This window comes from Balaenoptera acutorostrata, chromosome 19, assembly GCF_949987535.1.
Source record: "Balaenoptera acutorostrata chromosome 19, mBalAcu1.1, whole genome shotgun sequence".
Classification (NCBI taxonomy): Eukaryota; Metazoa; Chordata; class Mammalia; order Artiodactyla; family Balaenopteridae; genus Balaenoptera; species Balaenoptera acutorostrata.
Window position 1 is genome coordinate 58,360,202 of NC_080082.1, and position 19,307 is coordinate 58,379,508.

A 19,307-nucleotide genomic window follows, 5' to 3' on the forward strand; every position below is an offset into this window, starting at 1 on the left:
ATGAGTAAACAATCCCTAGAAATTCCAAAACAACCGAAGTGTGAGAACATCAGCGATTCCTCTTGGTGACAGTCTAAAATCCCTGCTCTCATGGAGCTCATGTTCTCGTGAGGGAGACCGTCGCTGAAGCACAGAAATGTAAAATATGTAGAGTGGTGATAAAGACGGCAGAGAAGAATAAAGCAGCGATAATGGATAAATCGTGGGAGATCAGGGAGGGCTTCTCAGAGGAGGTGACGTTTGGGTGGAGACCTGAAGGAGGGGAGGGAGGGAGCCACTTGGATCCCTGGGGGAGACAGCATTCCAGATGGAGGAACAAGAAGTGCAAAGGCCCTGAAGTTGGAAGGTTGTATGAGGAACAGCGAAGAGGCCAGTGTGGCTGGAGCTGAGTGAGAGAGGAGGTGAGGGCAAAGGGAGCCCGCAGATCGTTCAGGGTCTTGTGGGCCACTCTGAGGGCTTTGGCTTCTACTTGGAGTGAGAGAAGAACCAAGGAGTGTTTTGAGCAGAGGAGTTTCATGAACTCGTTTAAGTTTTAAAATTATTATTCCTGATAATAAATTATTATTATTATTGGTGTTATTGTTTTATTGTTACTATTCCCATGTTAGGAAGGGAGACAGGGATGGAGTTTGAACCGGGGACCGGGAGCCCGCCCACTCACCCATCTCGCAAAGGCGTCCTGCCACTCCCCACCGGGGGGCGCCAGAGGCCCGGCGCCCGGTTTCGGGGGGGGCGGGGGCGCCTTGTCCCGCCCCCACCCCCCGCTCCTCCCGTCCCTCCTCCCGGCTCTCTGCCCCACCCGGCTCAGACGGCTCCGGACTGGACCGCGAGCACAGGCCGATCCGCGGGCGCCTTGAATCCCCGCGGGACCCCCGCCCAGCTCGCCCGCCCGGTCCAGCCGCCTGCGCGCCCCATCGGTGAGTGGTCCCCGACCGCAGCTGTCGCCTCCCAGCCTCCGCCCGCGGAGCCCCCGAGTCTGCCTTGGCTCTGAGTTATTCCCCTGCTCGCCAAAGACCCTCAGTCCCCACCCCAGTCACTGTGTAACGGTCTCCCGGGTCTCCCCACTCCCTTCCGAAACCTCCCTGTCTCCCCCCAGCCCCTTCCAGTAACAGTGTCCCCCTCTCTCCTCCTCCCTTCCAGTGTCTCCCACTCCCCCATCCTCTCAGCCAGAGGGGATCCCCTCCCTGGGGTCTCCCTCCACCGCCCTCATCCATCTCTGTCCTATTTGGTCCCTCCTCCCACCCACAAGCTCCTCTCCTACCTCACCAACCCGATCGCCTGTCCAGTCACCCCCAAAGTGTCCTCCCCAAGATGTCCCCCAGGTCCCTCCCTGCATAGGACACCACCCAGGGCTGCCTCCCTCTGCCAACATCCCAGGTCCTGCTCCAGCCTCTCCTTTACCTCTCTGGCACACCTTCCCCGAATCCGAATTCTTTTCCTTTTTTTTTTTTTCAAGTATCATTATGATTTTATGTATTTTAACATATTTGATTTGCAGTTATTTTTGATGTCCAAATTGTCCCATTTTGGCCAGTGGGAGTCCTGTCAAGCTGAGTCTGTGTCCCTGTGACATGCCCCGTCTATGTCTGAGCACTTCCCCACTGTCTGACCCAGGCTCACTTGTTCTTTCCCCACCTCAGCCCCAGAATCAGCCATTTCTCCAAGAAGCCTCAGTTTCTCTTTTAGTGGAAAATGGTATTTAGAGACTCCAATCTGACGAAAAGTTGGTTCTGTGAAAAGATCAGTGCAATTATAAACATCCACTTAGACTGATCAAGGGGAGAAAAAAAAAAAGAAAAAGCAGACACAAACGACTGATATCAGGAATGAAAGAGGGGACATCACTACAGATCCTACAGAGCATGAAAGTATAGTAAGGAAATGTAGAGAACACGGTCTGGGTGCTGGAAGTGCTCACTGCTGCTGGGTTGGTAACTGTTTCTCTCCCTAACTCCTTAGACCTATGATAGGAGTGCAGGCTCTGAGGTCAGGTTGCCTGGAGTCCCAGCTTGAGCACTTTCTAGCAAAGTGATCTTGGGCAAGTTATTGCTATCTTCTTGAACCTACATTTCCTTGTCAGAAAAGTGGGGATAATAATAGCCCTACCTGACAAGGTTTTTGTGACGATTAAATGAGTTAGAGCAGTGTCTGGCATGCAGTGATCATAAATGTTACTATTCTTGTGAATGCCCAAGCCCCATCATGATCTGGGGGGACCCAGGCAGTAGTTCAGACTCGCTTCTCATCCTTGTGCCCATGTGTCCAGCCACTCTGTCCATCCATTCCACAGCTCCAGGTCATGATACCCCCCATCCTCTCTGCCTAAATGCCCTTGTCATGCCCACTCTTTAGGGAGCAGCTCAAAAGTCAGCCCAGCCAGAGCTTTCCCAATCCTGTGGTTGGCTCACCATGTCCCCCTCTGGTGCCTACAAGTCCTCTTACCCGGCATTTCCCAAGCATCATTGACTGCTTGGTGCCCAGTTTCTCTCCTCACTGGAGGCTCTGACTGTGGGGGGGGGGGGGCTGGTCTCTGGAGTATGTTTGCATCCATAGCTCTTGACACATGGTGTGATTTCAGTGAAAATGTGCAAAATAATGGGAGGGGTGGAGGAGAAAGAAAAAGATGAAGGAATACACTTCTTCCAATCAGCTTCTGCATCCTTCCCTTTGTTTATCTCTTGGTCTTCCACCATCAATCCCCCTTCTTCAATCATGCCATTGTTACTCTCTTTCTCTTCCTCCAGCTGGAATAATCACCTTCTTCCTCCTTCAGCCATCAACTCCTGCCATCCACCAACAGTGCTCTAAGAAGCTCCTCTTCCCTACCCATTCCACCATCTTTCTCCATCTATTCGACCTCCTGGCTCCCTTTCTTCTCCACCTCTTCCTCCAGGCAGTCCCCCATCAACATCCTCTCCTCCCACAGGTAGCTCTCCCCCTGTGCATCTCCATCAGCGAGCTCAGCAGGCAGTGTGCGGCCATCATGTTCAGCTGGCTGAAGCGGGGCGGGGCTCGGGGCCAGCAGCCCGAGGCCATCCGCACGGTGACCTCAGCCCTCAAGGAGCTGTACCGTGAAAAGCTGCTGCCTCTCGAGGAGCACTACCGCTTCGGGGCCTTCCATTCACCAGCGCTGGAGGATGCTGACTTTGACGGCAAGCCCATGGTGCTGGTGGCCGGCCAGTACAGCACGGGCAAGACCAGCTTCATCCAGTACCTGCTGGAGCAGGAGGTGCCCGGCTCCCGGGTGGGGCCCGAGCCCACCACCGACTGCTTCGTGGCCGTCATGCATGGTGACACCGAGGGCACCGTGCCTGGCAACGCCCTCGTCGTTGACCCAGACAAGCCCTTCCGCAAACTCAACCCCTTTGGGAACACCTTCCTCAACAGGTGTGCAGCCAGGAGCCAGGAGTGCATCTTCCTGTCCCTGGCCCCCAACCCCGCCCCATCCCTGCCTGTGTTTCTCTCCTTTTCAGCCCCAATTCCCTTCTCTCTACTAGATCCTTCCTCTTCCTGCCTTCTCTAGGGGAGCAGTTAAGCCAGGGACGCATGGGTTTGACCGCTGTCTAGCTGGGTGGCCTTGGGCAAGTGACTTAACCTCTCTGTTTCTCTCCTATCCTCATCTGGAAAATGGGGATAACCATAGTCCTTACTCCATAGGGTTGTTGTGAGGACTAAATGAATTAACACCTACAAAGTGCTTAAAACAGCACCCGGCACAAAGTAAGTGCTCAATAAACATCAGCTCTGATTTTTTTTATAGTTATTATTCTCTGTCCTGATCTTCCTTTTCTCTTTCAAGATTCTTCCCTTCCCTGAACCTGATTCTCCTTGGTGCAGTCCTGGGTTCCCTTCTTATGTGTCCTCTCCTCCTGCCCCTCCCTGCACTGACCCCTGACCTTCCCTCTGCCCCAGGTTCATGTGCGCCCAGCTCCCCAATCAGGTCCTGGAGAGCATTAGTATCATCGACACCCCAGGCATCCTGTCGGGGGCCAAACAGAGAGTGAGCCGCGGTGAGTGAGGCCCGGATCTCTGGGTCTGAGGGGGGAGGGGCTGGGGGCCTGGACTCTTGGGTCTGAGGGGGGAGGGTCCCAGGGTCTCTGCTAGGACTTGGGCCTGTGTCCGCCGGCCCTGAGCTGGTGCGGTAGCAGAAGGGAGCTGGTGGAACGCTGTGATCCCTCCATGTTGGCACACGTTGAAGGGTGGGGGAGGCGTGTGGGTGAACACGTGCGAACGGGCTGCAGCTGCGTATCTGGGTGGGTCTGAAGGATGGAGGGGGAGAGATCAAGAGAGACAGAGAGAGATACACAAAGTCAAAGATGGACAGAGATTCAGAGGGCGAGGCAGCGATACAGAGAGACAGGAGACCCAGCGAGGAGGCTGAGCCGGGCAGGCAGGCCCTGGGCCCGTGTGAGCTCTTGGCTCTGTGTCTGGGCCACAGATGGGGCTGAGGAGGACCTGGGAAGGGGAATCTGGGCGGGGGCCAAGGGCGGCCTGGAATTTATAAACAGCTGTGCAGGGGGAGCGCGGAGGGGAGGGGGTGAATTCCAGCGGGGCCCCCGAGGGAGCCCGGCCCCCACCCTCGTTCCACCCAGCATTTCTGTCCCCTTCCACCCCTGTCCCGCAAGGCCTCGGAGGCCAGAAACTGGGGCAAAGGAGGCCGCAGTGTGGGGCAGAGGGGAGTGGGAGGCGACTGCAGGGAGGCAAGGAGGCTGGGCCTCGGGGTGAGGGCTCGGACGGGAGTCCCTGGCCGCTGCCCAGGAAGCGCCTGTTCCCCGGAAGGGAGGCAGGAGGCAGCTGCAGAAGCAATGGGGTGGGGGGGAGCTTGGGGCGTGGGCCTGGGAGAGTCGGAGGGGAGGGAGGCCTCCAAGCCAGGGCAGGGGTGCAGGGTGGGCGCCCAAAGGAAGTGGGGAAGAGCAGAGAACAGGGTCTCCTTCCCTTTCAGCAGAGGTAGGGGAAGAGGAGAGTCCGTCCGTCTGCCTGTAAGGATGTGTGTGTGTGTGTGTGTGTGTGTGTGTGTGTGTGAGTGTCTGGGAGTTTGTGCCCGTGATTGTGGCAGGGTGTGACTTTGTGTGCGGCACTGAGGGACGCCGGGGGGCTTTGTGGGATTGTGTGTGACAGTGACTGATCGTGTCTGCATATGTGGTTGTATTGTGAAATGTGTGTGTGAGTGTGTTGAGCAAGGGAACTTTTCTGTGACTGTGTGGATCATTTAATGTGTGTCTGGGAAAGTGTGTAATTGTGGTGTGACTCTGAGGTGTCAGGGCTCTGCTTGGGATTGTACCTGTGTGTGGCCGTGTAGGAAGGCCTGAGGGGATTTTGTTGGATTGGGTGTGACCGCATGTGATTGTATCTCTGTATACATTTGTGCCCTTGTGTGTACAGAGGGGGGGGGGGTGTGTATGTGCATGAGTGTATCTTTTGTGTAACTATATATGATTGTGTCTCTAGTTTGGTGCGTGTGCAAGTGTGCACAGGCTTGTGTGTGCCTGCTGCTGTTACTTTGTGTGGGTCTCACAACGTCTTTGCAATTGCGTGACCACGGATATCTGTGTAGGTTCCAGATTGTGAGCGAGGGTGTGTTTGGGAGTCTGCATCTTGTAGTGTGCGGCTCTGATGGTGTCCAGGTGTACGCTCCTGAGTGCACGAGTGTGTGTGTGCACGTGTGTGTGCACTGGTGGAGCAAGCGGCCTCTGCCTGGAATATCTGTGAAGGCCACACGTGTGTGATTGTAGCATAGTGGAGCCTTCTGGCGGGGTTCAGATCTGGCCTCTGCTCCTTCTAAACTGTGGGACCTTGGCTGAGCCACTTAACCTCTCCATGCCTCAGTTTTCTCATCTGTAAAATGGGAACGTGATAGTATCAGCCTCATGGGTTGCCCTGAGGGTTCAATTTAAATGTCAAAATGTGTGAAGCGCTTAGAGCAGTATGTAGCACACACTAGGTGCTATGGAAGTGCCCATGACTGCTTTTCCTCTGTGAGGCTGTCGCTGTGCACCCCGGGGTGCCTCTCTGCCACGTCTCCCGTTCCCGCGCTGACTCAACCTCCCTCCCTCCGTCCCTCCCTGCATGAGACACACTTTCCAAAGCCGGGCCGCTGTGTGTGTTTGTGTAGACATTGGGGAGGGAGGAGGGGCCCCAGCTGCTGTTCCTCTGGTGACCTGGCCCTTTCTCCCCGCAAAACAGTGTCACCCACCCCCCACCCCATCCCATCCCGTCCCCAGTGGCTGCAGGAGCCTGCTTCCTCCCATGCAGGATTGGCCTGGCACCAGCTCCCCAGCAGAGCGTGGAGGCCCACGGGGCTGCTGCTCTGTTGCTTCCTACCTGAGTATCTGGAGTAAATCCCTTAACCTCTCTGTTCCTCAGTTTCCCCTTTTGGAAAATGGGGGTCATAAGAGTGCCTGTCTCCTGGGGTCGTTTTGAAGATTCAATAAGTTGAATCGGGAAGGGCATGAGGTGACTTCGGGTGAATCAGCGATGGCTCCCTGTTCTGCCAGTTAACTCCTCATCCCCCAGGTTGCCACTCTGTTCCCTCCTCCTGGAAGCCCTCCCTGACTACCCAGGCTGGGTCAGGCGATCCCCTCTGAGCTGCTGCATCCCAGCCTGACCACTCTGGACCGTGAGCCCAGTAACGACAGACCTGGGGCTGCCTGAGCCACACTGTGTCCCCAGCACAGAGCAGGCGGCTCTGGGGATGGCTCCTGGATGACCCCCCAACGGTGTCTCGCAGGCATCATGAGTAATGTTTGTTGAGTGCTTACCATGCGCCTAGCACAGTTTTTTTTTTAAGAGTTTTATTGTGGTATAATTTACATGCCTAAAGCTCACTCATTTTAAGTGTATAGTTCAGTGCCAGGCACTGTTAAAGCTCTTTATATATCTTAGCTCATGTGTATTACTTAAAAATTTTTTTTTAATAATTTTATTTATTTATTTGGCTGCGCGGCATGTGGGATCTTAGTTACCCCGCCAGGGATCAAACCCGCGTCCCCTGCATTGGAAGCAAGGAGTCTTAACCACTAGGCCACCAGGGAAGTCCCCTCATGTGTATTCTTTTAATCTTCACACAGTTCTAGGAGGTAGGTCCTATGATGATTTCCATTTTACTGAGGAGGAAACAGAGGTCCAGAGAGGTTACCTGCTTGCTTAAGGTCACCTAGCTGATGGGGGCAGAGCCGGGATTCAAACGTGGGTCTTCCCAACTGCCAAGTCGGGGGGGGTCTCAACTGCTCCTCTCCTCTCTCCCAAGCGTCACTTGTTGCTGAATGAATGAGCGAATGAGCAAAAAAAGCAAACAGCGTGAATGAATGAGTGAGTGAGGAAATGAAAGGTGAAAGGAATGAATGAATGGACCCAGGAGCCAGCTGTTGGGATGGGTGCCCCACGAAGGCAAGGACCTTGTCTGAGTGTTCTCTGTGGGACCCCCAGTGCCCAGGACAGGGCCTGGCACACAGAAGACTCAGTAAATGTTGTTAATAAATTTAAAGTATTTAACATCTGCTATGGCAAGAGCATAACCGGGGCCCGAGTGAAATCTTTAGTTGCTGGATGGTGGGGAGATCTGACAGATCCTGGGGAGGGGCTGGGGTGATGGAGGCACTCGGGGGCCTTGCGGGGGTGGGGGTGGGAGCACAGGGTGTGTAGAAGCACAGGGAGTCTATTAGGAACACTTCAGTGTTTCAATAACTGGACCAATGCCCGCTGCTAACATCTGCCTAAAGGATGAATGAAAAAGGGGAGGGGGTGATTGTCCCCTGTAGTCAGATGGCTTGAGAGACGGGGGCCAGAGTGATGGGGGAAATTCTGAGGGCTGCAGAGACAGAGCTGTGGGGGCACTCTTGGGGCCTCAGCTGTTTCTCATAGACAAAAATTTCGAAGGTTAACAACCTGAACATCCGGTACAGTCTAACTTGAGTCCAAAGGAATGGCTGCATCCCAGTGGCTGGAGGCTCGGGTGCTGACCTCTGCCCCTGGCGCCCCCGTCCCACCCCCTCCCCCTAGGCTACGACTTCCCGGCAGTGCTGCGCTGGTTCGCCGAGCGCGTGGACCTCATCATCCTGCTCTTCGATGCTCACAAGCTGGAGATCTCAGACGAGTTCTCGGAGGCCATCGGCGCCCTGCGAGGCCACGAGGACAAGATCCGCGTGGTGCTCAACAAGGCCGACATGGTGCAGACGCAGCAGCTGATGCGCGTCTACGGGGCGCTCATGTGGGCGCTGGGCAAGGTGGTGGGCACGCCCGAGGTGCTGCGCGTCTACATCGGTTCCTTCTGGTCCCAGCCCCTCCTGGTACCCGACAACAGGAGCCTCTTCGAGCTGGAGGAGCAGGACCTCTTCCGCGACATCCAGGGCCTGCCGCGCCATGCCGCACTGCGCAAGCTCAATGATCTGGTGAAGAGGGCCCGGCTGGTGCGGGTGAGCAGTAATGGGGGGCTGGCTGAGCAGTAACCGGGGCTGGGGAGGCAGCGGCAGCTCTTGCCTTTCCTCTGATCCTCCTCTACTTGACTGCTGGTCCCTGGCATCAACTCTCTTGATTAGTTAAGTTCTCTAATCTGAGAAAGTTCTCCTGCTGTGCCTGGCCCTGTGCCGGGTGGTGCTGGGAACACAGCAGTGACCAAGGCAGTCCAGGGGAGAAGACCACCCCATCCCCAGACAGTGACCATCCAACATGGTCAAGGCTGAGACTGGGGAGCCCAGGGGAAATCCGGGAGGGCTTCTTGGAGGAGAGGGCATCTGAGCTGCAAACTGGAGGATGAGGAGGACAAAGAGGGGAAGAGATTCTAGAAAGCAGGACCAGCAAGTGCGTGGACTGGAGATGAGAACATGGCCAGTTCAAGGAAGAGGAAAAATGTCAGTGTTGAAGCCAGTGTAGACAGTGGGAGTAACTGAATCTGAGGCTAGGGGCAGGGGTGGGGTGGGGTGGGGTGGGTGAGAGTCAGATCACCCAGGACTGTGGCCTGGAACTTGTGCTTTGTCCTGAGGGCACTGGGGAGCCATGGAAGGATTCAGAGCAGGGGAGGGACAGGGTCAGACTCTAGCTGCCTTCTGGAGGGTGGATTCAAGGGCAGTGAGACTCGGCTCCCAGACCAGGGAGGAGGCTGGGGACTGAGGAACAAGGAGGAGCCTGGATCAGGACAGGGCCTCTGGGACTGGGAGGCCAGAGCACTGGTTTAAGAGCGTTTTGGAGGACGAATGGAACATTCACAGGGGAGGCTGCCTGCCAGGGTGGAGGTGGGGCAGGAAGCTGGGCAGGCAGGGAGGCCTGGAAGGTTATGGGGGATGGAGGAGCCTGAGGTGTTGGTTTAAGGAGCTGCAGAGAGGGGGTGAGTCAGAGCCCCGCCCCCACCCCAGGAATCCTCTTTGGGAGGGAGCTGCCCAGTGTGGTCGGCTCCTGAGGGCTCCAGAATCCACCTTTCTCTCCTCCTCTGCCCAGGCCCTGGACTGTCTCTGTCTGTGTCTCTGTGTCTCTCTCTCTCTCTCTCTACATCTCATTTCTACCTCTTTCTCAGTTTCTCTCTCTCCCTTATTGTCTCTCTTTTTTTCCTCTTCTCTTCCCTCATCCCATTCTCTTTTCTCTCTCTGTCTTTCTCCCTCTCTCAGTCCTCCCTCCCTCAGTCTCCCCCTGGGTCACCCTCTTCCCCTACGGACCCCGGTCCCCCAGGTCCCTCGGGGGAGCAGACAGCAGCGGGAGGGGGAGCTCAGGGTCCGTGGGACCCAGGGGCGGGGTGGGGCCGGACACCTGGTGCCCCCGCCACGCAGGAGGTGGCTCCGGAAACCCAGACAAACCCCGGAGTCCGGGACCCGCGCCCCGGTCCACCCGCCCACCCACGTTATCTCTTCCTGGCACCTTCCGCGGCTTCCTCTCTGGAAAAGCCATTAGTGCCTGGCCTCCTCCTGTCTTCTGGGTTCCCGAGGAGCCGCCCTTAGGCCCCGCCCCCTCTCCCCGTTGGCCCGCTCTCGTAGGCCCCACCCACCGGCCTGGCCACACCCCTGCCCTGATTGGCCTTCTCAGACCTGCAGACCACTCCTTCCCCTTCCTCCTGCAGATCCATCTATGGCTCCCCAGTGCCGCTCAAGACACAGGGTCTACAGTGACCAAGCCTTGTTGCTTCTACCCTGCCCCGTGTCACCCGCTCATTCCCCACGTGTGATTCTGCCACACTTGGTCCAGCCATCAAACAACAGCACACACCGTTTACCTCCCCTTGTGCGCTCCCCCAACAGTACAAGGCCTTTCCACACTCTTGGTAACTACCCCTCTGTGCCTCAGTTTCCCTGTCTGTCCCAGTGTCCGATGTGGATGAATCCTCTGGCTCTGCCCTTTGGTTGAAGTGATAGGTGCTGCTAGAAGGGGCGATTTCACTGTGCTGTGACACTTGAGGCCAGGGTCTTGGGAGGTTCTGATTCTAAAGAGACCAGGACACCATGAACCTTCATACCGAGCTCGCTGAGGTGACTCGATAGCATTAATTCAACAAACAATTATTGAGCGCCTACAATGTGCTCCTGCACTGTTCTAGGTCCTGGGGATAGAGCAGGGAATAAAACCAGATAAAGTTTCTCTTCTTGTAGAATTGCCTTTTAATTGGGAAGTGGATGTTAAACAAATTAATCTCTAATATTATATTGTATGTAATAAGGATTATGAAGAAAAGTGAAGCAGAGAGACTGGTGAGAGGCTATTTTAGGGTCATTGAGGAGGGTCTCCTGGAGGAGGCGATATTTGAGCAGAGGCCTGAAGGAGGGGAAGGAGTGAGCAGAGTGGAGATCTCGGGGAGACCATACCCAGGCAGAGGGAACAGCAAGCGCAAAGGCCCTGAGGCCGGGACATGCTTGAACAAGGAGCCCAGGGTGGTGGAGATGGGAGATGAGGATTCAGAGCCAGCCAAGGTGCCACCAAAATGTTTAGCATTCTAAACCTATGACTCATTAAAAGGACTTTTTTTTTTTAAACATGTTTATTGGAGTATAACTGCTTTACAATGGTGTGTTAGTTTCTGCTTTATAACAAAGTGAATCAACTATACATATACATATATTCCCATATCTCATCCTTCTTGCGTCTCCCTCCCACCCTCCCTATCCCACCCCTCTAGGTGGTCACAAAGCACCGAGCTGATCTCCCTGTGCTATGCGGCTGCTTCCCACTAGCTATCTATTTTACATTTGGTAGTGTATATATGTCCATGCCACTCTCTCACTTTGTCCCAGCTTACCCTTTCCCCCTCCCCATGTCCTCAAGTCCATTCTCTACATCTGTGTCTTTATTCCTGTCCTGCCCCTAGGTTTTCATTAAGAGGACTTTTTTTTTTTTTTAAAGGATTTTATTTATTTATTTATTTATTTATTTATTTGTTTATTATTTTTGTCTGTATTGGGTCTTCGGTTCGTGCGAGGGCTTTCTCCAGTTGCGGCAAGCGGGGGCCACTCTTCATCGCGGTGCGGGGACCGCTCTTCATCGCGGTGCGCGGGCCTTTCTCTATCGCGGCCCCTCCCGTTGCGGGGCACAGGCTCCAGACGCGCAGGCTCAGCAATTGTGGCTCACGGGCCCAGTTGCTCCGTGGCATGTGGGATCTTTCCAGACCAGGGCTCGAACCCGTGTCCCCTGCATTAGCAGGCAGATTCTCAACCACTGCGCCACCAGGGAAGCCCCCTAGAGGACTTTTTAATGAGTGTTTTTAATTGAACATTTAAGACCATCTCATGGGAAAGCACTCATGTTCTGTCAAACGTGCCCCCTCCCACCTCTGACCCCAATGGCTCTCAGGTTCCCTTCCCTGCAGGCAACCCCCGTGAGTAGTTTCTTGTGTCTTTTCCAGATATATTCTATTTTTATTTAAGCCTATCCATTTAATTATTGAGCTTCCTATTAAAAATAGGACATGAATGCTCTTTTTTCCCCCTCTCCTTGTTTGCTTTTTTAAAAAAAATATTTATTTATTTATTTATTTGGCTGCGGCGGGTCTTAGTTGCGGCATGCGGGATCTTCGTTGTGGCGTGCGGGATCTTCAGTTGCAGCACGTGGGATCTTTTAGTTGCAGCATGTGGGATCTAGATCGAACCCAGGCACCCTGCATTGGGAGCGCAGAGTCTCAGCCCCTGGACCACCAGGGAAGTCCCCTCCTTGTTTGCTTTTTGATAACTTATGAGATCGTGGCTCAAAGGTTCTCAAGTTCATTGGTTTATTCCACAAATATTTCTTGAGTCTTTTCTCTGCACACTGTGCCGGCGCTGGGGACAGAGGGAACAGACAAGGTCCCAGCCCTCCTAAAGCTCACATTCTGATGGAAGGAGACAGAATAAGTAAACTAACAGATAAATGAAATAATGATGAATTGTGATAAGTGCTGTGAATGAAACAATAAAAGTAAAGGTAGAAAGGAATTGGATGGTGGTGCTTGCGGCACCTGCTTCCCATAGGATGGCCTCTGTGAGGAGGTGACATCAAAAGGAAGCTGAAGGAGCCAGTTGTTGGGAGACTAGGGCAGAGTTCCAGGCGAGGAGTAGCACGTGCAAAGGCCCTGAGGTAGGAAAGTGGTTGGCATGCTGATAAAAAAAGGACGGCAGGTGAGGAAGCTGGAGCAGATGGAGGGAGATAAAGTTGCATGAATTGGCAGGAGCCAAGTCGTGAAGAGCAGTCTCAGGCCCTCATTACACTCTTAAAAATTATTGAGGCCCGCAAAGAGTTTGTATGTACATGGATTAAATCTTTCTATATTAACCATATTAGAAGTTAAAACTGAGGGTATTCCCTGGCGGTCCAGTGGCTAGGACTCAGCACTTCCACTGCCATGGCCTGAGTTCAATCCCTGATCAGAGAACTAAGATCCCACAAGCCTCGCGTTACATCCAAAAAGAAATAAGTTAATACTGAGAAAATGTTTCATATTTATTTCTCTCATAATATTAATCAACCAACAATACTTATATAATTCTTTTTTTCGGCCGTGCCGCGTGGCTTGCGAGATCTTAGTTCCCCGACCAGGGATCAAACCTGTGCCCTCAGCAGTGAGAGCACGGAGTCCTAACCACTGTACCGCCAGGGAATTCCCAAACAATACTTATATCCTTATTAATAAGTAACATTTATTATAAATGTTATCTATACATTTTGATCATGTCGATGTATACTAATGAACAGATATTGATAATAATTAACATGGTAAGATCATTTAAAATAGCAAGAAAAACATCTACTACCTGTTAACCTAAGTAACAGATGTTGTATGAAAATTAACTGTTTTCCAAACCCAAAAAAAAAACCCAACTTAGGGGGGACAGTGGCCCTGTTTTACATGTTTGCAAGTCTCCTTAATGTCTGGCTTCAGAGGAGACATCTGGATTTGCGCATCTGTTTCTGCAGTCAATTGCAATATCTTTTAGCCTTTAAAAACTCCACTGTCTGCTGGGGAGGAAATGAGAGTAAAAAACACACACAGCACCTTAATATTCTTATGAAAATAGTTTTGAGTCTGCAAACCCCTGAAAGGGTCTCGGGGACCCCCGGGCCACGCTTTGAGAATTGCTGCAGTAGGGCCTTGTCAGCTGTGGGAGGAATTTTGCACTTGGATAAGAAGCAAGTTGAGACATAGTAGCAGTGTCTCATGGTGCCGCACTTGTTCCTTAAAAAAGCAAAACAAAACAAAACAAAAACGACCCTCCAGCTGCTACTTCATGGGGAAAGGATTGGAGGGGCTGGAGGGGCCAGAGTGAAAGCCAGGAGTCCAGTGAGGTGACTGGTGTGTCCCCCCAGGCAAAAGATGGGACTGCTGGGATGGGGGGGTGCAGCAACTGAGGTGGAGAGAAATGGAAAAGTAGAAGAGAGATTTAGGAGTTAAAAGGGCTCACTGATGAAATAATTGTGGCCAGTGAGGAGGGAGAATCAAATCAGGAATGATTTCCAGATTTCTGGGCTCCACTGGGTAGGGAGAGGTGGAGGTGCCGTTTGTCTCCCGAGATGGGCACAGCTGAGAGTGGCACAGCTCTGGGGGGCTGGACCTGAATTCCATTGCGGGCGTCCTAAGACGGAGCTGTCCAGGAATGTTGACAAGGCAATCAGCTCTGAGTCTTGAGCTCCAGGGAGAGGCCAGGGCTGGTATGTAGATTTGGCAGTGGACATGGAGGGATGTTTACACCACGGGAGGGGCTGAGAGTACCTAGGAGAGATGGGAAGCCCTTGTACCCACGGCAGCAGCAGCTCACCTGTAATTGTTAGAAATGCACATTCTCAGGCCCCACCCCAGACCTAGTGAATCAGAAGCTCCGGGCAACCCATGTTTTAACGAGCCCCGCAGGTGACTGTGAGGCAGGCTTAGGTGAGAACTCTCCTCCCCACAGGTTCACACCTACATCATCAGCTACCTGAAGAAGGAGATGCCCTCCGTGTTTGGGAAGGAGAACAAGAAAAAGCAGCTGATCCTCAAGTTGCCCGTCATCTTTGCCAAGATTCAGCTGGAGCATCACATATCTCCCGGCGACTTCCCGGACTGCCAGAAGATGCAGGTGGGAGGCCGCCCAGGAGGAAGGCAGCAGGGGTGATGTGATGGGAAGGTTGGCTTCCATGGGCTCCGGGATGGGACCTTGAAAACTAGAGGGATGGATGGCAGGTTCCTGAAAGCACTTCCCGCAAATGATTCTGTGGGAGCGTGGTTTTGTGAATTAAGGGAGTGAACAGCAAACCCAAAGCAACTGTGGCTTAGTTAGGATAGAAGTTTATTTCTCTCCTTCATAAATGTCCTGCAATATGGTCCAGGGCTGGTCTGGTGCTTTACAGAGCCAGGGACCCAGTCTCCTTCTGTCTTAATTCTCCTCGAAGTCTGGCCTCCAGTCCCAAGAACCCCCTCATGGTACAAAATGGCTGTGGAAACTCCAGCCATTGTGTCTGCATTCCAGCCAGCAAGAAGAGGGCAAGGAGCTGGGCGGGAGGGGAAGCTAATGGTACAGTCTCTCTCTTTAAGAACACTTACTACAACAGTGCTGTCCAATAGTACTTTCTATGGTGACTTTCTATGCCGTGCTGTCCAATGTGGTAGCCACTAGCCACATTAAAACTGAAATTTTAGGTTTTAATTTTAACTAATTTAAATTTAAATAACCACATGTGGCTACTGTATTGAACAGGGCAATTCTAGAGTTGCATGTGCAACTTGTGCTGACATCCAATTGGCTAGAACTTAGTCACATGGCCACAGCTGCTGCAAGGGAAGCTGGGAAGTGTAGTCTTTTCTCTAGGTGGCCAGATGCCCCGGTAACATTCAGGGATTCCATACTGAGGAAGAAAGGAAGATCGATATTGGGGGATAACCGGAGGCTCCTCACATGTCCAGGCCTAGGATTAACCAGTGTCAGGGAAAGCACTGGGTCTGGGTGTGGCAGCCTGGGGTAAATGAAGAGCCACAGGAGATGGGCAGGGCAGGAGTGACCAATGGACGTGGGGACAGAGGTCCAGGCTCAGGCATGGAGGCGAGGACTAGCGCCCCTAGCCCAGGCTCTGTTTTGAGGTTGTGTTAGGCTGATACTGAAAGCCTGTGACCTTTGGGTCTTAGATATTTCTAGTCCAATACTGAAGAATTATAATAGAGTGAATTTCCCCTTGGTCACTGACTAGATCTGTGAACCTGGTCAAGTCACTTAACTTTTCTGAGTCTCAGTTTCTTCAACTGGAAAATCGGCATCCTGATAGTATCTACCTTGGATGCTTAATTGGCTAGTGTTCGCGACTTCCTTAGACAGTGTCTAGCACAGAGTTTGGGCCGAATCAAGGTTTCTCAGCCTCCACACTCCTGACATTTGGGGCCAGATAATTCTTCCTTGTTGGGGGGGGGGTGTCCTGTGCATCGCAGGCTGTTTAGCAGCATACCTGGCCTCTATTCACTAGATGCCAGTAGCAACCCCGAGTTGTGACAATCAAAAATGTCTCCAGATATTGCCCGCTATCCCCTGGGGACACCATCATCCCTGGTTGAGAGCCGCTGGGCTAGATAAAGAGCAGCTGTGAATATTACGCTGACATTTATTGAGCACTTCATCCAGATGAATTCATTTAGCCTTTCTCACCTCCCGGTGAGGGGAGTGCTAGTTCTCAACCTGTTTTCCAAATCTGGAAACTGACAGGGAAACCAGAGAGGTCAAGTCACTTGACTGAGGACACACAGCACCCAAGTGGCAGAGCTGGGTTGGAACCTGGGCAGCCTGGCCCTGGAGTCCTCCCTACTCATCACCATCAATCACATCCCCGTCTCTTTATGGTCATGATCAGTGGCGCTCTCTGCCTTGGCTCTGGAAATTAATGTGGTGCTGCGATGTGGATCGGTCTTTGCTGCAACTCTTCTGGTGCAATCGCTTTAACAGCTGCACGTGTGAGAAGCAGCGTGACCACAAACCCAGCCCTGCAGCGGCTCTAGCACCAGATGACTTCTTGCCCCGGGGGTGGGGGGTAGTCCCAGGATCTCCTGATGACTCTCCATCCCAAACCTAACCTCCAAATATGGGGCAAGCCGCTTAGTCCTTGCTGTGTGGTGGGGTAACAGAGCCAGCAGGGTGGCAGGAATTGCATTTTCTTAACTTGCATAATGGTGGGGACGTTGACTGGGCAGCTGGGGTGCCGTAGAGGGTGGGCAGGACTGAGGGCTGACGGGTGTGCTCTGGTCAAGCCGTGGCTGATGTCAAAATGTTGAAATCCTTCTCCACCAGCTGGTGAAAGGCTGCTGCTCTGAGTCATCGGAGGGCCCCTGCTCTCCCTACTGTCCAGGGATTCTGGGGTCATGCCCGGCACTGGGTGGGGTGGGGGGCACTGTGGGACCTTGCTGCCCAAGTCTCTTCTGAGTGGTGGGTACCCAAGTGGATTGGGGTGTTCAGATAATCAAATACTTCTGCACCTCTCTGTCAAGAGCTGCCCAAGTGTCCCGGAGCCAGCACGGGGCTGGGGCCTTCGGGATGGTGCCCCCTGACTTCTCTGCGTTCCCCTCCCCACAGGAGCTGCTGATGGCTCACGACTTCACCAAGTTCCACTCGTTGAAGCCAAAGCTGCTGGAGGCGCTGGATGAGATGCTGACCCACAACATCGCCAAGCTCATGCCCCTGCTCCGGCAGGAGGAGCTGGAAAGCACGGATGTGGGCGTGCAGGGGGGCGCTTTCGAGGGCACCCACATGGGCCCCTTCGTGGAGCGGGGTCCTGACGAGGCCCTGGAGGACGGCGAGGAGGGCTCGGATGATGAGACTGAGTGGGTGGTGACCAAGGACAAGTCCAAATATGATGAGATCTTCTACAACCTGGCGCCGTCCGATGGCAAGCTGAGCGGCACCAAGGCCAAGACCTGGATGGTGGGTACCAAGCTCCCCAACTCTGTGCTGGGCCGCATCTGGAAGCTGAGCGACGTTGACCGAGATGGCATGCTGGACGACGAGGAGTTCGCCCTGGCCAGCCACCTCATCGAGGCCAAGCTCGAGGGCCACGGGCTGCCCACCAACCTGCCCCGCCGCCTCGTGCCACCTTCCAAGCGGCGCCAGAAGGGCTCCGCTGAGTGAGCCAGCCGCCGCCTGCCGGCCCCTCCCCCCTCTTGCCCTAGCCGTGGCTCCCCAGCTCCGGGTGGCTGCGCGCACATCCCCACCCCGGCCCGCGCGCGCCCTGCCTGCCCGCTCTCCCAGCTGTAAGGATGGGGGTCCCTCTGCCCCCCGCTGCCAGGCAGTGCGGACCAGGGGAGGGGCAAGGCTTCTCTGCCCACCCTTCACACCTCTACCCTCACGTACACTTAGCACATCATTCCGACACTAATACACACACACACACACACACAGAAGCATCCATCCCTGCATCATTCATTCAAATATTTGTTGAGCACCTACTATGTTCAGGGCTCCTTCTAGGCACTGGGGATTACAGCAGAGAGCAAAGCAGACACTCTCTATGCCCTCGTGGAGCTGACATTCTCAGGAGAGAGCACCTACAGAGTCACTCAAACACACAGAGACACGCACCCAGGCCTAACCCGTCTGATCCCTGATTCTGAGCAGGACCCCTCATAAGTGAGCGGCCACTTGGTTGAAATGACTAACGGAGGGGTCCCCTTGCCCTGCTTCCTCTTGCCCAGCCAGGCGGGGACCCTCCACCCCATGGTGTCCTCAGGTCTTGGGACCACTGGGGGCTCAGGGGGGAGACACACCTCCTACTTCCTCAGCTGGACCCCTCTTAGCCCCTCCCCCCAGGTCCTGCCACACCCCTTTCTTTAAGAAGGATCCTCTGCAGACCAAAAACCGCCTTCCATCCCTGTTCCTCCCAGATGGCGTCCACTCTGAGGCCTTTCTGTTCTCCACTCACCTGCCCTGGATTGAAAGCCCAGCCTGCCCCCCCCCCACCTCAGGCTCCCCACAGCTGGTGGTCCGAATTTTAGACTGCTGGGGCACAGCCTCTCGGCCCACCATCAGTCCATATTTAAGTGGAGCCCCTGCCAGATAGGCCCCAGGACGTTATTTTAGTCCCCTTTTCAGGGACGTCGTGGGGGGAGGGGCTCTTGGTGCTACAACCCTCCCTCCCCTCCCCTAAAGGGAACTCTCACCCCCCTACACACACACCTTTTCCTGCCTTCACTACGTATTAGTGCTTGACCCTGGTGGGGGACCACACGGAAAAGATGGGGAAGAGCGGAACAGATGGGGACGATGCCCCCTCCAGGGTGCTCGCTGGGATTCCCACGCCCGTCACCCCTCACCCCGTGCCTGGGAGGGGACTGTGAACGTAATAGCGTTCCCACAGTGCAAATAAAGCCATGGCTTCTTTCCCTGTGGGAGTCAGGCTGTCTTGGGCTGGGTTAGAGGTGGGGATCGCTCTCCCCCCCAAACCCCCTGGGGAAGGAGGGCCCTGGGCAGAACTTCAGGGGGGTACCCTCCAAGCTCTCCGGGGCAGAGGTGGAGGCCATGACTCAATGCTGCGGGAACCTGATGACTCAGGCCTGGGCTGGGGACCAGACCGACATATTTTCCGAAGAAAAGTTACTCTGAGGCCCTCCCTCCGGGACATCCCTCCCTCAAACCTCCTGCCGCGGGGGCCTGGGAACCAAGCCCTGGGCCGTGGGGTTGTGTGTATGTGTGTGTGTGTGCCAACTTGGTTACAAGGTGCCCCCGTCCTCCTCCCTGCCCGCCGACGTCCACCCACACAACCTGGGTACACAGCTCCTGACACGTAACACCGAGGACAAGCGGGCTCCCGGAGGGGGAGGAGGTGATACTGCCCATCAGGACCACCAAAGTGTGCGCACGCGCTCGCTCACGCCCAGGGGGGACCCCGCTCGTGGTCCCGCCGACTCACACCCAAGG

The 19,307-nt window shown here is 54.4% G+C and overlaps 1 protein-coding gene across 2 annotated transcripts; it reads left to right on the forward strand.

Annotated features, from left to right (window-relative positions):
- Positions 1–778: 778 nt before the first annotated feature.
- EHD2 (EH domain containing 2) lies at positions 779–18,772 on the forward strand. 2 transcript variants are annotated; one of them, XM_007168204.2, is made up of 6 exons: positions 779–917; positions 2,927–3,387; positions 3,913–4,010; positions 7,999–8,411; positions 14,334–14,498; positions 16,971–18,772. In XM_007168204.2, the coding sequence occupies exons 2-6, from the start codon at positions 2,984–2,986 to the stop codon at positions 17,520–17,522; spliced, it is 1,632 nt and encodes a 543-aa protein (XP_007168266.1). In that variant the 5' UTR covers positions 779–917; positions 2,927–2,983; the 3' UTR covers positions 17,523–18,772. The 2 variants fall into 2 exon arrangements, with proteins under 2 accessions (XP_007168266.1, XP_057390352.1); XM_057534369.1 differs by having other exon boundaries at positions 789–917; positions 2,931–3,387.
- The last annotated feature ends 535 nt before the right edge of the window (positions 18,773–19,307 follow it).

Excerpts from the sequence above, each read along its gene's own strand:
- EHD2 (XM_007168204.2), top strand. The coding sequence starts at position 2,984 with ATGTTCAGCTGGCTGAAGCGGGGCGGGGCTCGGGGCCAGCAGCCCGAG. Across the intron at positions 3,388-3,912 it reads GGGAACACCTTCCTCAACAG|GTTCATGTGCGCCCAGCTCC; the intron begins GTGTGCAGCCAG and ends CCTCTGCCCCAG. Across the intron at positions 8,412-14,333 it reads AGAGGGCCCGGCTGGTGCGG|GTTCACACCTACATCATCAG; the intron begins GTGAGCAGTAAT and ends TCCTCCCCACAG.